The sequence below is a fragment of the Pongo pygmaeus genome, chromosome 1, assembly GCF_028885625.2.
Source record: "Pongo pygmaeus isolate AG05252 chromosome 1, NHGRI_mPonPyg2-v2.0_pri, whole genome shotgun sequence".
In the NCBI taxonomy this organism is placed as follows: domain Eukaryota; kingdom Metazoa; phylum Chordata; class Mammalia; order Primates; family Hominidae; genus Pongo; species Pongo pygmaeus.
In genome coordinates, this window is record NC_072373.2 from 18872740 (window position 1) to 18888486 (window position 15747).

Sequence of the window (15747 nt, forward strand, 5' to 3'; positions counted from 1 at the left end):
GGCACTGCCGCCGGCGGCCCTCCCCCTTCCCGCCAGCCCCGGCCGCGCGCCCCGCCCCGCCCCACCCCGCGGAGGAGGGTGGGGGCGTTCCCCGCGCCGGGCCCGCCCAGCTCCCCCGCGGCCGTCCGGGCCGGGCTCTCCATTGGCCGGCGGGCGGGAGGTGCGAGGGGGCAGGGCCCGCCTCTGGCGGCTCGCGCCCGGGAAGGTCGGCAGCCGAGCGCCGGAGGCCGTGAAGAGGGCGCGCAGGGACGCGGCGGGCGCCAAGGAGACGCAGCGGCGGCGGTGGCGGCGGCGGCGCCTGGTCTCGGCCGCAGCCTCTGCGTCCCGCCCACCCTGGGTCGCCCCTGCCAGCCCCGCGCGCGGCTCGCCTCCCGCCGCGGCCCGCAGCCTGCGGCCCCCGAGCTCCGAGGGCGCTTCCCCGGGCGCTGGGCCCGAGGCGGCCAAGACGGCAGGCCGGCCGGGCACGGGGCGGCGGGCGCTGTGCTGCGGGCTGCGCTGGTGGGGGGCGGCGGGCCGCGGCGCGGGCCCGGGGCCCGGCGCGTGCGGCTGGGAGGCACTGTGGGGGGCGGGCGCGCGGGCGGCGGCAGGGGCAATGGCCGAGGGCGGCGGGGGCGCGCGGAGGAGGGCGCCGGCGCTGCTCGAGGCTGCCCGCGCGCGCTACGAGAGTCTGCACATCTCGGACGACGTGTTTGGCGAGTCCGGCCCGGACAGCGGCGGGAACCCCTTCTACAGCACCTCGGCCGCCTCGCGCTCCTCCTCGGCCGCCTCCTCGGACGATGAGCGCGAGCCCCCGGGACCCCCAGGGGCCGCCCCGCCGCCTCCCGGCGCCCCAGACGCACAGGAGCCGGAGGAGGACGAGGCCGGCGCGGGCTGGAGCGCAGCGCTGCGGGACCGCCCGCCCCCGCGCTTCGAGGACACCGGCGGTAAGGGGCGGCCCGCGGGTGGATGTCGGGGGCGGCGCTGGAACCGGGCGCGGAGGAAGCGTGGGTGCTGGGGCGGGCGAGTCCAGACTCTCCGTGGGCTTGCTTGTGGGTGTCTCTCCGGAAACAAATGAGGCTGCAGGAGCGGGGATCGGTCTGACTGCTCCTGGGGGCTCCGAACCCGTGGGTGGAGAGAGTGAGGCGGAGGCCGTGGCCAGCACTTTTCCAGTGACAATGTCGTCGGGGACCTTTTCCTTCACTTCCTGGGAGCACCCCAGCCCCTGCACGGGAAGCCTGTCACACCTGTGGGTCGGACTTTAGGGGTGGATTCAAGTTAGGTTTTCCTAGTTGAGGAGGCTTCTCTGAAAGGCCGGCGTGGCTGGTGGAGGCAGGGGGAGTCGTTTTTTCACTGACAGCCCAAGAGCGAGCCTTACAGCAGGTGAGGGGGGCGAGGCAGGTAGGAGCTGGCCCAGTGAGAGTTGAGGGAGAGGCCACCCGCGGCGTCTTGACTCGGCTTAGTTTTCTCCTTAATCTGAGAAACTTTCCCTGTCCGCGCCATTCCAGATCTCTTGTTAAGAATGGGGAGGAGTAAAGGGACCGATTGGGCAGCGTTAAGGTGCTTGCTTTTCCGCCAGAAGGTACTTTCAGGTGTGTCCTGCTTACCACTGTGGTCACAGACAAGCCCCGAATACCTGGAGAAGGTGGCTAGGGTGCTGGCAGCTGCGGCTGCCCCACTCCTCTTCACTGCCTGTTTTTGTGGGAGTTGGCTGTTGAAACATCACCACTTCCTCTGCAGAAGCTCCGCAGCCTCTGCCTTCTTTGAAAGCTGCATACCAGCCGCCCTCTCATGCTGGTATTTCTTGTTCCACGGCCTTCTGTAGCAGGCCCGTGATCCTGCACGCTGTGTTCTTCCGTAGAAGTGCGCGCAACCGGTGTTGATGAGGGCCAGGGAGTGGCCGCGGTGGGCATGATGCGGCTTTTCCTGTGGCCTTCTCTGGTTATTGTTCAACCGGTCAGGAACACGGCACATGGGAAGGCAGGCCCAAGGGACCTCCAGCTGGTGCCTGGACTTGGATCTGGGCATTATGCTGCAGCCTGCTGGGAGGCCGGTAGGGTTAGCCGGACTCAGTAGGGAGTGGTCTGCAGACCTCTGGCAGGCTGCGGTGTGGATGCGCGGAGCTAAAGCTGGGCTTGCAAAGTCACAGTTAGCTGTGCACTGCTTTGGGGGTGGGTACATTTTAAAGCATGTGCATTTGGGCTGTAGTTAAGAGCTTGGGAATTTTCAAAATCATTGACTCTGTATAGTCCTTTTATACTGTCCTATATTTTCCAGGATGTCATTAAGGTCTCCTGGCCCTAGACAGCTGTTTTCCTATTGGCTCTTTAAGAATTGTACCAGTCCACAGACCTGGTTTGGCAGACTTTATGCCGTGAGCATCTGTGATCTAATTTCTATCCTGGAACATTTGAGATCCAGGTCCACCTGGGACTGCACAGCAAGTCTCTGCGTGTCTCAGGGCGAAATAGAGAACTTGTGCTAGGTCAAGCCTAGTTATGAATAAGAATCCTGAATGTGCTGATGTGAGAAGAGTGAGCACACTGAAATAAATTTTAAATCCATCTTCTATTTCTTAGTAACCTTGAAATGGGAGAAATTCTGCAGCAGAGCCATTTAATCCAGCCACCGCAGCACTTACGGTCATGAAGAGCAGGATCGTGTGTCATTTAGCGTTAGGTTCAAATTCTGCTTCCTGCAGATGCCCACTGAGTTCACACCTGGACCGAAGAATCAGGTCCTTTAACCAAAGACATTAGTGGTTATTGCCGGTATTTTTACCCAGTTTTGTTTTCCTGCCCTGTGTGGGAGCTTCTTTTAACTCCACATCTGATTTAGAATTTCCTCTTTGCAAATTTCTCCCTGAGGGAAATTTGGAGTGGTGGGGAATGGAGGGATGAGGTTGATGGCTTGTTAAACTTGAATTCAGTTTCCCCAAAACAATGGAATATGATTTATGGGGGCTGAAAATAGATGCAGAAGCGTGGGTTTGGTCAGAGAAAATCCTTGCGCCTACCAGTGTGGAGGGAGATGGATGTGTTTATTAAGAGGCTGAGAGCTGCACCCCGGCCACTCGGAGAGGAAAGAGGATCAGCCTGCTAGGGTTTACCAGAGCACAGTATCTAAAACGCTCCGACAAGCGTGCGCTCCCCACTTGCAAAGAATGCAGCCTGGATCTCTCTTCCATCTTTGTTCCCCTGTTTATTAACAAATCTCACTGCATGCGAGAGTGGGGTGGGGAGGAAAGTAAGCAGGTGGCATTTTGATCTCTAATCAGGCTTTATAATGGAAAATGTATAATTCAAATTGCTCTTGCTGCTGGAATCAGATGAGGAAAGCACAGAATTCGAGATTTGATAGAGGCTTCCTGCCTTGCTCCTACTGTAAAAACAGGTATATGTGTATGTACATAAATGTGTATTTTATGGAAGTGTGCGGCTGTGTAAATATGTGTATGTAACTGGGTATTGTATGCAAATGTATATTGCTTGTGCTAGGTTTTTGGTTTTTATTTTAATCAGAAGGAGATAACTCTGATGACCTAGAAACCTTTGCAGAGTCGCTGTGCATGAGGGAGGTAGACACTGGGGACCATTATGAGCTGTAGTCAGAGCTGCCACATCCCCCTACCCCCACCATAAGGGAGTGCACACAGTAGGGAGATGCTTGGTGCCCAGCTCGGAGGGGGAGGGGAGGGAACAGTGCTAGTTCCTGTGCCAGCCCTAAAAGCAACATTTCTGTAGTTAAGGTTGGAAATCCTAGCCATTCTTCAGGCTGTTCTTGTCTTCCCAGCCCTTTCCTTCTGTTTTTCAGTGTATTTAGCTTCCTAGATCAGCCCCTCCAGAAGTGCGGCCAGTAATTATGGGTGGAGAGGGCCCTTGCCCACTCCTCTGTCTTCTCTCTCACCTCCCCTAGGTTCTGGCTGTGCATTGAGGTGTGGATTCCCTCGGGATGACTTAAATGCACACGCTATGCTTGCAGGGCTAGCTGTTGGGCTCTTAACCCCTGTGGAGATGCATGATCTGCCTGGGAGCTAAAATGCCTACTGGGAGTGCAGAGCCTAGGACCCTTTCTTAACCAGACTTGCAGCATATATCCCCCCAAAATAGCCCCCTCAAGCTGTCAGCCTGCCTGCCCACTGTGCAAATAACCAACGCAGCATGCGAGCTCACTCTTTGGAAACAGAATGAAATTCAGGCCCGGCTGCTTTTTGAGCCTCTGCCCTTTTGGTTGCTTATTCTGAGCAGTCTTGTGATTCGTTTCTCGGAGGAGGCAGAGGAACAGACAGATTTCACAGATGCTCAAGGGCTCCCGTCTGTTTGGTTTGTCAGTCCTTTGTCATGGCTGGCGGGGATCTGAGCTGTTCACTCTTTCTATTAGAGGTTAGACTTCATAGAAGAGAGAGAGAGAGAGAAAAATATATATATATATATGTGTGTGTGTGTGTGTATGTGTGTGTTTTCCCCCCATTTACCATATCAGTAACCCTCTAATCATTTAGTGGGGAGATATGACCTTGAGCAGCTGGAGAGAAACATATAGCATTGGAAATTAACACTGTCGAATGTTTTATCTTTACAGTATGTTGTTGGTTTAAAGCCTTTTTAACAAAAAGAAAAGAAAAATCTTTCTCTCAAAACCAGAATTAAACTGAGACACTTGGCTCTAAAGGGGTTTGTGAACTCAGAGACCTGGAACCCTTTCTATGGTGTTAAGTGTAAGACGCTGCTTCCTACCTTTAGCTCTGTACAGGATTCTGTGGCTCCAGGAGGAACTTTCAATCTTGGTGAGCTGCAAGATAATCTTAGGCAAAGCTACATAGTAATCAAGTGCAAGACTGTGTGTCATCTTGCAGTGGCTGCACAGAATTCAGAGAAGGGAGCTTCCTGGGAGAGCTGTTTTGCTCTTTTCCCAGGAGTCTGTTCATGTAGGGGGTGAAACTGGGGCTGCTACTGCTAACCCTCAGTTCTCATTTGTCACTTGCGTTTTCATGCATTATTATCAAACTCAGTCTTCACAAGGACTCTGTGGCCGAGGAGTTGCCACTGCCGTGTGACTGGGGAAGGAAGTTGCTGCCTCCACTTTCCCGGGGGTGATGAGATTACCAGGTTAAGTGATCACCATCTAACTAGTCAGACTCAATAATTCAGGAAATGTAGTGCCTTTTTTTTCTTTTACTAGAACCTTTTTCAGTAAAAAATATTCATTTTTATAGTTATACATGAATTGCTTTTAGTTTTGGGGGGAAGTGGATACAGTTCTATGACTTTTAACTCACGATTTGTGTAATCGATACCATAACCAGGATACAGAAGAGTAGAATCTTGCCAGGGTGTTGGTGGTATAGTGGTTGGGGTAGCTGCCTTCCAGAAGAGGAGAATCTGGATTTTTCTCTAGCTCCCTGTTTAATCCTTGCTGTCCCGAGTTGTCCTAATGAGCACTCAGAGCTATTTTTCAGGAGGTGGGGCTTTGAATACACTGGAACAGGTGGTGAGGCCTAACCCAGCTTTAGAGTCTAAAAACTCACTTTGTAGACTTCTTTTTAGAGGCACGGTCTCACTGTGTGCCCAGGCTGGACTCAAACTCCTGGGCCCAAGTGATCCTCCCGCTTCAGCTTCCTGAGTAGCTGGGACTGAAGGTGCATTCCACCATACCTTGCTCATGCCTTTGTTTTTAAGGACTGTGATTGTACGTTTTTTTCTTATTAACAAGTTACATATATTCGTTTTAGAAAATAAATAAGAAAAAGGATAAAAATTGTATTACTCCATTTTCATGCTGCTGATAAAGACATACCCAAGACTGGGAAATTTATAAAAGAGAGGTTTATTGGACTTATAGTTCCACATGGCTGGGGAGGCCTCACAATCATGGTGGAAGGCAAGAAGGAGCAAGTCACATCTTACATGGATGGTGGCAGGCAAAGAGAGAATTTACCAGCAGGGGAAATGCCAGATGCTTATAAAGCCATCAGATCTTGGTTCACTTACTATCACGGGAACAGCATCGGGGGAACTGCCCCCATGATTCAGTTATCTCCACCTGGCCCTGCCCTTCACACACGGGGATTATTACAATTCATGGTGAGATTTGGGTGGGGACATAGAGCCAAACCACATCAAAAATTGTAAAAATCAAATTATCTTCCTTTTCCCAGAGGTAACCACAGTTGACATACAGAATATGTGCTTCATGTATCTTACATTACATTTTGTTGAGGGACCTGATTTTTAATTGTTATTCATATATTGTGAACATTTTCCATTTAAATTTTAAAAAGATGTTTTCATTGAATCTGTAATACTCCAGGGTTCCCTTTTGTTAGGATTGAGTTTATTGCCCCACTTCTCTCTCCCCTTTGTTTGCTGTTAAATTAGTGCTGTGGTGAACATTGTTGAGGCTTAAGTTTGGTTTTTTGTTTGTTTGTTTTTGAGATGGAGTTTTGCTCGTTTTGCCCAGGCTGGAGTGCAATGGCATGATCTTGATGCACTGCAACCTTTGCCTCCTGGGTTCAAGTGATTATCCTGCCTCAGCCTCCCGAGTAGCTGGGATTACAGGTATGCACCACCACGCCTGGCTAATTTTTGTATTTTTAGTAGGGATGGGGTTTCACCATGTTGTCCAGGCTGGTCTCGAACTCCTTACCTCAGGTGATCCACACACCTTGGCCTCCCAAAGTGCTGAGATTACAGGTGTGAGCAACCACGCCTGGCCTGAAGCTTAAGCTTATATATACATCCTCAATTTACTCCTTAGCATCAAATGATAAAGCAATATTGAGGTAAGGATTTTGCATATTTTAAAAGGTTTTGATATCTGTTGTGAAAGAGTCTTCCAGAAATGTACCTTTTTATGCCTCTGCCAGCAGTACCCCAGAGAGTCCATTAGAACATGCTGCTTACAAGGCAGCAAACCAGTATGCGATGCCCACCAGTAAGATGGCTCTTAGAGGAGTATTTTGTTCTATTTTAATTTGTATTTACTTTTCACCTTTTAGTTTAGACTCAGGGGATACATGTCCAGGTTTGTTATAAGGGTATATTGTGTGATGCTGAGGTTTGGAGTCTGATTGAGCCCATCACCCTGTGGTGAGCAGAGTACCTAATGGGTAGTTTTTTGCACCTTGCTCCCCTCCTTCCCTCCTTTAGGAGTCCCCAGTGTCTATTTTTGCCATCTTTATGTCCATGTGTACCCAATGTTTAACTCCCATTTCTAAGTGACATCATGCAGTGTTTGGTTTTCTATTCCTGCATTAGTTCACTTAGGATAATGGCCTCCAGCTGCATCCATGTCACTGCAGAGGACATGATTTCCTTCTTTTTTATAACTGCATGGTATGCCATGGTGTATGTGCACCACATTTTCTTTATCCAGTCCACCATTGATGGGCACCTGGGTTGATTCTGTGTCTTTGCTATTGTCAATAGCACTGTAATGAACATACGGGTGCATGTGTCTTTTTGGTAGAACAATTTATGTTCCTTTGGGTATATACCCAGTAATGGTATGGCTGGGTCAAATTGTTCAACTCTCAGTTCTTTGAGAAATCTCCAAAGTTCTCTCCACAGTGGCTGCACTAATTTACATTCCTACCAACAGTGGAATGATTAAGTGTTCTAGAGGATTACTTTATATAATGAAGTTTATGTGTGTCATAGCACACATAGATTGCATGAGACATTCGTGCACAGCGCAGTGCATTCTTACATGGGTATACCTGTGTCACTACCACCCAGATCAAGGTGAAGAATGTTCCCAGTTCCAGATGCAGTGGCTCATGCCTAGCCTGTAATCTCAGCCACTTGGGAGCTGATGTGGGAGAATTGTTTGAGACGAAGAGTTCGAGACCAGCTTGGGAAACACAGAGAGAGCCCGCCTTCCCTAAAAAATATTCTAAAAAATTAGCCAAGCGTGGTGGTGCATGCCTGTAGTCCCAGCTACTCTAAAGGCAGAGGTGGGGAGGCTGCAGTGAGCTGTTTTTGTACCGCTGCACTCCAGACTGTGGTACAAGCTGACAGAGTGAGACCCCATCTCAAAAAGAAAAGAAAAGAAAAACATTCTTAGCATCCTGAAGATTCCTACCTGCCTCTTCCCCATCAGTACCTCCCTGTCCCCAGAGGTAGCCATTATTCTGAGTTCATCACCAATACTTAATTGTTTTATCTGTAAGATTCTCCATATCGCATAGAGCAGTACTATCTTTGTATTGTTGTGTAGTATGCCACTGTACAAGTATACTACAGTTTATTTACCTGGTGTGCTATCAGTAGACTTTTGGTTTGTTTCCAAACACGAAAGTTGCTACAAACGTTCTTGTACATGTTTTCTTGATGTTTGTATACATCACTTCCTTGGGCCATATATATCTAGGAGTGGGAGTGCTAGGCCATAGATTCAGTGTATATTTACCCTCAGTACAAGGTCTTTCAACTTGGGCCAGATAATTCTTTGTTGGTAGGGGGCTGTCCTGAGCACTTCAGGATGATTAGCAGCATCCCAGACCTCTACCCACTGAATGTTACTAGCACCCCTCCTCCCCAGTTGTAGCAAACAGACATGTCTTCAGACATTGCCAAATGTCTCTTAGGGGGCAAAAGCACCAGGTATTGAGAACCACTGCTTTAGGAAGTGCTGTCAAGCAGTTTTCCAATTTACACTCCCACCAGCAATGGATGAGATGTGCCTCATAGTAATTCAGCCAGCACATTGAGCCCTGCTGGGATAAAACGAGAAGTTAGACATGTCCCCTGGGGTCCAATAGGAGAGACAGAGTGAAGGAAAAGAGATAAGTGTCTCTGGTGAATGCTGTGATCAGGGAAAACATGGATTTCTTTGGGATTCCAGAGGTGCCTCACTTCCTCCAGCTGGGCTGGAGAAGAGGCGGCGTTTCTGGAGGAGGTGGCCCCTGAGCTGCTCCTTGAAGAACAAATAACCAGTCAGGTGAAGAGGAAGGAAAAGTGTCTCAAACAGGAGAGCCATTTGAGCAAAGGGGAGAGAAGGCGTGCTGTTTTGCCCATGGGCAGTCGCGCTGGCCCCTAAACTGAGCTTCCTTACTTGAGACTTTCTTAGTGAAAATATCTTAAAATTTAACACCTATAATTATTACTATTGCAAGTAACTGTAGCTAGAATCCAAACTCCAGGTTCAGGCATGGATGTAGATTTACTTAGCAAACCCTGGATCCCACAGGGAGGGGGATTTGCCAAGCATGTTGAGAAATGAGTACTTAGGGCAGAATCCATGGAGAAGCGCTGGGGTCCTTCCTTTAAGGAAGGAGGAGGGAAAATGACAGCAGAAGGGAATGGGATAAGACCTTTATTAGTGAGAGGAAATACAACATGATCTTGAGGATGGGAGAATACTGGAATCCCTGAAATATCTGACTATGGAGAAGGAATGCTTGCCTATCCTCCCACAGGGTATAAAGAACTTTCCTTCCCCTCATTTGTGAGTTGCAGGAAGCATTATTACAAAAGAAAGAAAAGCTGGCCACATTTAGGCATATATTTAAGAAGTTACTTTCATGAAAAAGTTTAGAACTACAAATCCTTCCACTTCGTATATCATTGCCATTGCTGCCAGCTTTAGCCAAGACAGTATCACCCCTTGGCCAGGCTGGTGGGGCTTTCATCCACTTGGATTCTCAGCCTCCACCTTTGTTGACTGCCCCTGCCCGGGTTTCACTTTCCCCAGGCTGTGCTGGAAAAGTGATGTTTTACAAACACAAGTTCATGTACTCGCTTCTCTGCTTAAACTCCTCCAGAAACTTCCCATCCAAACCGAAGGGAAATCCAGATTCCTTAGCATGGCCTCCGGGTCTGTAGGTCCACCCTGGTCTTCCTCTCTATTGTCACCTTGTGGCACGCCTCCTACCATTGTCTCTGGCCACGTGATCTTCTGTCTGCCAGGCCCTTACCCAGAATGTTCTTCCTGACTTTCGAACGGCAGCCCTTGCCTGCTGGCCTGGTCTTGGTTCCAGTGTCACTATCTTTACCCATCTAAAATAACTACCTCTCCTCTGGTCTCTCCTGCACTCATTGCCACCTGCATAAGCTAATTTGTTTATCATGTGTGGAGACCTTGGACATTCTGGTCACAGTATATGGTAAAAATGTGGCAGGTGCTCAGTTTTTTTTGAATGATTGAATGAACAAAGGAATAGATGGACGCAGAAGTAGATTTTTAAATGGGTACGGGATTCAGTGCCAGTAAAGAATGTTCACAAGCTGAGCATTTCCAACACCCAAAATAGTGGAAGAGTTAATGGGGCAGCTCCACGAAGGAGTGAGGTTCTTACCCCGGAGGCACCAATGCCACCAAATACGAGGATTTCTGTCCTGGATGGAAGACCAAACTTGATGGCTACTGGGGAATTTAATACAATCTTGGGCTTCTACAACCTGCTCACTTCCTAGTGGCCCAGAGACACCCAAGATAGGCAGGAATCTATTAGGAATTTACAGGGAAAGCCAGCTGCTTGCACCCCTTTATTCATTTAACAAATGCTTGTATATCACTTACTATATGCAGATGCTTTTATAAGCACTTTCTAACTTATGTAATCCTCACAACCATCCTGTCAAGTAAATACTGTCATTATCTCTATTTTTAAAATGAGGAAGTGGAGCTACAGAGTGCTCAAGAGTAGACTGGTCCCTTTGATTAGGGGACTAGGAAGAATCATATTAGAGCAATGAGTGTAGAACATGCTATATGTGGGTCAGATCAACTAATTTATAACAAGTCTCTTGCAAAGGGCTCCGAACCAAAGATGATCATTGCATGGCAAACCTGTCTTCCCCCATTGCCTCATATTCTGGGCAATGGCTGCACCTCTTGGAGTGAGATGGGACTGCTGCCTGGTTTCTGAACAGTGCAACGTAAGCAGACATTCTCACTGAGGTCTGTCATCTGCCTGCCCACGGGGGAAGAGAGACCCACATGGGCAGGTGACAGGCCTCAGTGGGAAGTGGCCACTGCACTCATCTCTGCCAGGCAGCAGACAGGAAGCCAGTAGATAAATTCAATTTTGATGTTTCAAAGCCTTCAGCAAGCTTCCCTGGCAAAAGCAACTGCAAATGGAATCTGTCACCTTAGGAGTAACCAGAGGGGGAAGAAGGACAGACCTATTTTCTCAAGTTTGAGAAACAGGGTTACAAAGAGAATGTAAAGGATCAGGATACAGGGAGATTTTTCTGGGAGGAAAGACTGTCAACAAGTGGAATCACCCAGAGAGTGGTTAGTGGGCATCTTTCTTATTTGAGCACTTTTTTTTTTAGGCAGGGTCTCGTTCTGTCACCCAGGCTGGAGTGTACTTGTGTGATCACAGCTCACTGCAGCCTTGAACTCCTGGGCTCAAGCAGTCCTCCCACCTCAGTCTAAGACTGCAGTCTCAGCGGAGACTACAGATAGGCGCCACCATGCCCACCTAATTTTTTTTTATTTTTTGTAAAGACAAGGTCTCACTATGTTGCCTAAGCTGGTCTAAAACTTCTGGCTCAAGCCATCCTTCCACCTCTGCCTCCCAAAGTGCTAGGATTGCATGCGTGAGCCACTGCACCTGGCTTGTTTGACCACTTTATGCATTTGGGGAAGGTGACATCTTCCACCAGTGCCATCTTAAATAAGTGTTCCCAGGAATTCCACTGCTGGGTTTGTGGGTGGGGATCACATGAAGACGTGAGGTTCCGTGAGTAGACATTCACTTCAGAGTGCACATGTGAAGCAGTCTCCATCTCCTTCCTTATCTGATGTAGTGACATTTGCTTTCTTCAGGTCCCAGCATTGAAGGTAAATACAAATGTCCTATTTGGTTTGCTCTTTAGTGCTGGTATTTCAGCTGAATTGCCTGTGTGTTTTCCTTGGCTGCATTTTCTTAGGCGAGCTGGGGTGTTGGAGCACAGCCTGTGGCATCTTAGGGGGATGTGCATTCAGAATGCCAGTGGAGACCTGGAACAGAACCTCATTGGAAATTGAGACAACAGTTGTTTTTCTTTAAGATTGAAAGAGGTAAATTACAGGTAAATAATAGCAAGGGTAAACTCACACCTTGTATTATAAATGTATAGACTCTGTCTCTTCCAGAAGTGTAGCAGAGAAGAAATACAAACATTTTGAAAAAGATGAGGTAAATTTAGGAAGAAGGCAAATGACATTGGGGAAATTGGAATAGTTGAAAGAGTGCAGCCTCCATTTCTGAAGGTAGTGTGTGGGATGCTTTGATGGGAAGGAGGGAAGATCTGCAGCTGTCTTTTGTTCTGCCTCTCAGAAAGGCATTGTGATGTGCACAGAGCTTTGGAGACCCACAGACACTGGTCCCAGCTCTGCCTCTAGATTGTCATCTCCCAGAGGGGTGACTCCAGGCACCAGATGGGATTATATAGGGTCCTACACAGGAGACATTCAGCCAAGTACCCTTTGCACTGTCTCTGTTGGGCTCCTAAGAGTGATCCAATGTTCGTGATCCCAAACGACTAACCTAAGTCACATGCACCTTGGGGTGTGCCAACATTCCTTCACCCCATCAGTTTATCAGCCGCAGAGGTAGAAATTTTAACATGAAACTAAAGTAGAACAGCCCTGAGAAGTTTTTGAGTGTAGGCTTCATATCTTCTTTCAAATACATTTCATACATTTGGCAGATATTTATAGAGTGCCTACTCTGCACCAGGCACTATGTTAAAAACTGGGGATTGATAAGAAGAAGAGGTTCTAGCCCTCAAACAGCATAACTCCTGGTGGTGAAGACAAATGGCCGATCCACAAATAATTGTGATGCAGTGTAAGAGGTACTGACATGAGCAGGTTGTCCTAGGTCCTAAGGGAACACCCAAGAGGACACAGCGTGAAGGCGTCTTTAGCCACAGAAAACATGACAGATGCAGATGGTACCAAGAGAAACCAAAGAATGACATGAAGTTTCATGCAGTATATATTTTTAATGATTTTAAAAATCTCTATTGCATTTGCTTTTTTATACCTGCTTTCAATCATAATCTTGTCTGTTTTTGCACATCCTCCCTCTCTTCCCCTCCCCACCCTTTTATGAGATGGGGGTCTGTGCTCTGTTGCCCAGGCTGGAGTGCGATGGCACGATCACGGCTCACTGCAGCCCCTACTTCCCAGGCCTAAGCAATCCTCCCACCCCAGCCTCCTGAGTAGCTGGGACTACAGGCGTGTGCCACCGTACCTAATTTTTTGCTCGAAATTCTGCTCCCTAACAGCTCCAGAATATCTCCCTCTGAGACAGAATAGGGAGGTTGGCTCCGAATGGGAGTGTGGATGGCTGTGCCTGAGTTCTGACCTGCCACCAGTAGTTGGATTCATATTTCCATTAGGGAGTGCAACTAAAGGTAATATTTACCACAAAGCACAGTAAGTCCTCACTTAACATCATCAGTAGGTTCTTCTGCGACTTTAAGCAAAACAATGTACAGCAGGCCCTTGAATAATGTCTTTTTGTTATAATGTTGATGAGAAAAAATACTGGTTTTCTTACATTATTTTGCTTAAAGTCACAATTTCCAATAACCTGTTAATGACTTACTGTATGTTACCCTGAAACTTGGACTGGGAAGGCAGGTGGTGGTTGTGGAGTTAAAAACAAAAGGAGGACTTTTTATTAGTAGTTGTAATACTGCATGCAATCTTTAAAAAAATTATGCATGCGAAAATATATACAGTTGACTCTTGAACAACACAGGTTTGCACTGTGTGGGTCCACTTATACACAGATTTTCTTCCACCTCCACCCCTGAGACAGCAAGACCAACCACTCCTCTTCCTCCTCCTCCTCCTCAGCCCACTCAGTGAAGATGATGAGGATAAAGACTTTAGGATGGGCCGGGCGTGGTGGCTCATGCCTGTAATCCCAGCACTTTGGGAGGCCGAGGAGGGCAGATCACGAGGTCAGGAGATTGAGACCATCCTGGCTAACATGGTGAAACCCCGTCTCTATTAAAAATACAAAAAATTAGCCGGGTGTGGTGGTGGGTGCCTGTAGTCCCAGCTACTGGGGAGTCTGAGGCAGGAGAATGGTGTGAACCCAGGAGGTGGAGCTTGCAGTGAGCCGAGATCACGCCATTGCACTCTAGCCTGGGCAACAGAGCGAGACTCCGTCTCAAAAAAAAAAAAAAAAAAAAAGACTTTAGGATGATCCATTTCCCCTTAATGAATAGAAAATATCTTTTTTCTGCCGGGGAAGTTAAAAATTATAGATTTTCAACTGTGTTGGGGTCAACCCCTCAACCCCTGCATTGTTCAAGGGCCAACTGTAATTTTGTTGATAAGCATTAATATAATATTATACATGGTTCTTGACTGGAGTCCTTTTTCTGACCCTTTTCCCTTTTTTTGTTGGAATTTCCCTCCCTTCTCCTTCTCTATCTCTGTCCACATAACCCATGTAGAAAACTTGGTGCTCATACATGAACACATTTTTGCATACATGTACGTGTGTAGGGTTTTTCTTTTGGGGGAGGAGTTCATTGTTTAACAAATACGAGTTTGTTTTATATACCTTTTGTCAAGCTCTTCTCATGAATATCTTCTGTTTTACTTCATTTTTAAAAACTTTTATTAAATGCCTTTTTAGCATTTGTTGCTATTATTGCTATGATTCTATAGTCTTTTCCATATTTAATTTGTTGATGAAGTGAATTATATTGATTTCCTGGTACTGAGGTACCCTTATGTTCCTGGGATAAACCCAGGTTGGTCTCAGTATGTAGTTCTCTTTGATATACAGCTGAATTATGTTATTTGCTAATATTAGTTCAGAGTTTCTGTAACAAATCAATCATAAGCCAGATTTGTTAATAATTTCTCCTCTCTCAAGTTTGGGAATTAAAATTATGCTTGGCTTCATAAATGAATTGGTTTATTATTTCTTAATTGCCTTTTGCCATTTAATAGAATTACGGGTTAGATAAAACTCAGCTGTGAACCTGTCTGGTCGTGGTGCCTTTTTCTGATTTTTTCCACTTATTGAATCAGTTTGATGATTTATGTTTAGGAAATCATTTGTTTCTTCTAAGGCTTTCAAATTTGTTGACATGAAGTTCCATGCAGTATATATTTTTAATGAGTTAAAAAATTTCTACTGCGTTTGCTTTTTTGTACCTGCTCTCAATCATAATCTTGTCTGTTTTTGCACATCCTCCCTCTCTTCCCCTCTCCGCCCTTTTTTGAGATGGGGGTCTGTGCTCTGTTGCCCAGGCTGGAGTGCGATGGCACGATCACGGCTCACTGCAGCCTCTACTTCCCAGGCCCAAGCAATGCTCCCACCCCAGCCTCCTGAGTAGCTGGGACTACAGGCATGTGCCACCATACCTGACTAATTTTTTTTTTCCTTAATTTTTTGTAGACAGAGTCTTGCTATATTGCCTAGGCTGGTCTTGAGCTCCTGGGCACAAACAATCTTCCCACTTCAGCCTCCCAAAGTGCTGGGATTACAGGTAGTGTGAGCCACTGTACCTGGCCTCTCTCCCTTTTCCTTTACTCTTCCCCTGTCTTTTCCCTCACCACCCCCACCACACTCACCTTTTCTTTATCTTATCCTTAATTGGGCATTTGAGGGGTTTTTCTATTTTATTGGTGTCTTCAGAGAGCCAGCTTTGGGCTTACATGTCCTTTTTTATTTTTTATTAGTTTGAACTTTTATCTTTTTTGTAAAATCTTCCTTTTGAAGTAGAAGCTGTCCTTTTCTAATTGCTTAAGATTAGTGCAAAGTTCCTTTTTATTTGTAAAATACCTTCATTAATATTGAAGGCA

General features: G+C 47.3%; 1 protein-coding gene across 1 annotated transcript in view; it reads left to right on the forward strand.

Moving 5' to 3' along the window:
• The first annotated feature begins 219 nt into the window (after positions 1 to 219).
• Positions 220 to 15747, forward strand: part of PGBD5 (piggyBac transposable element derived 5) — a 105070-nt gene continuing 89542 nt past the window's right edge. The window contains exon 1 of the mRNA XM_054496657.2: positions 220 to 923. Within this exon, the coding sequence (XP_054352632.1) occupies positions 593 to 923 (331 nt within the window). The 5' untranslated portion in view covers positions 220 to 592. The remainder of the gene's footprint in view (positions 924 to 15747) is intronic.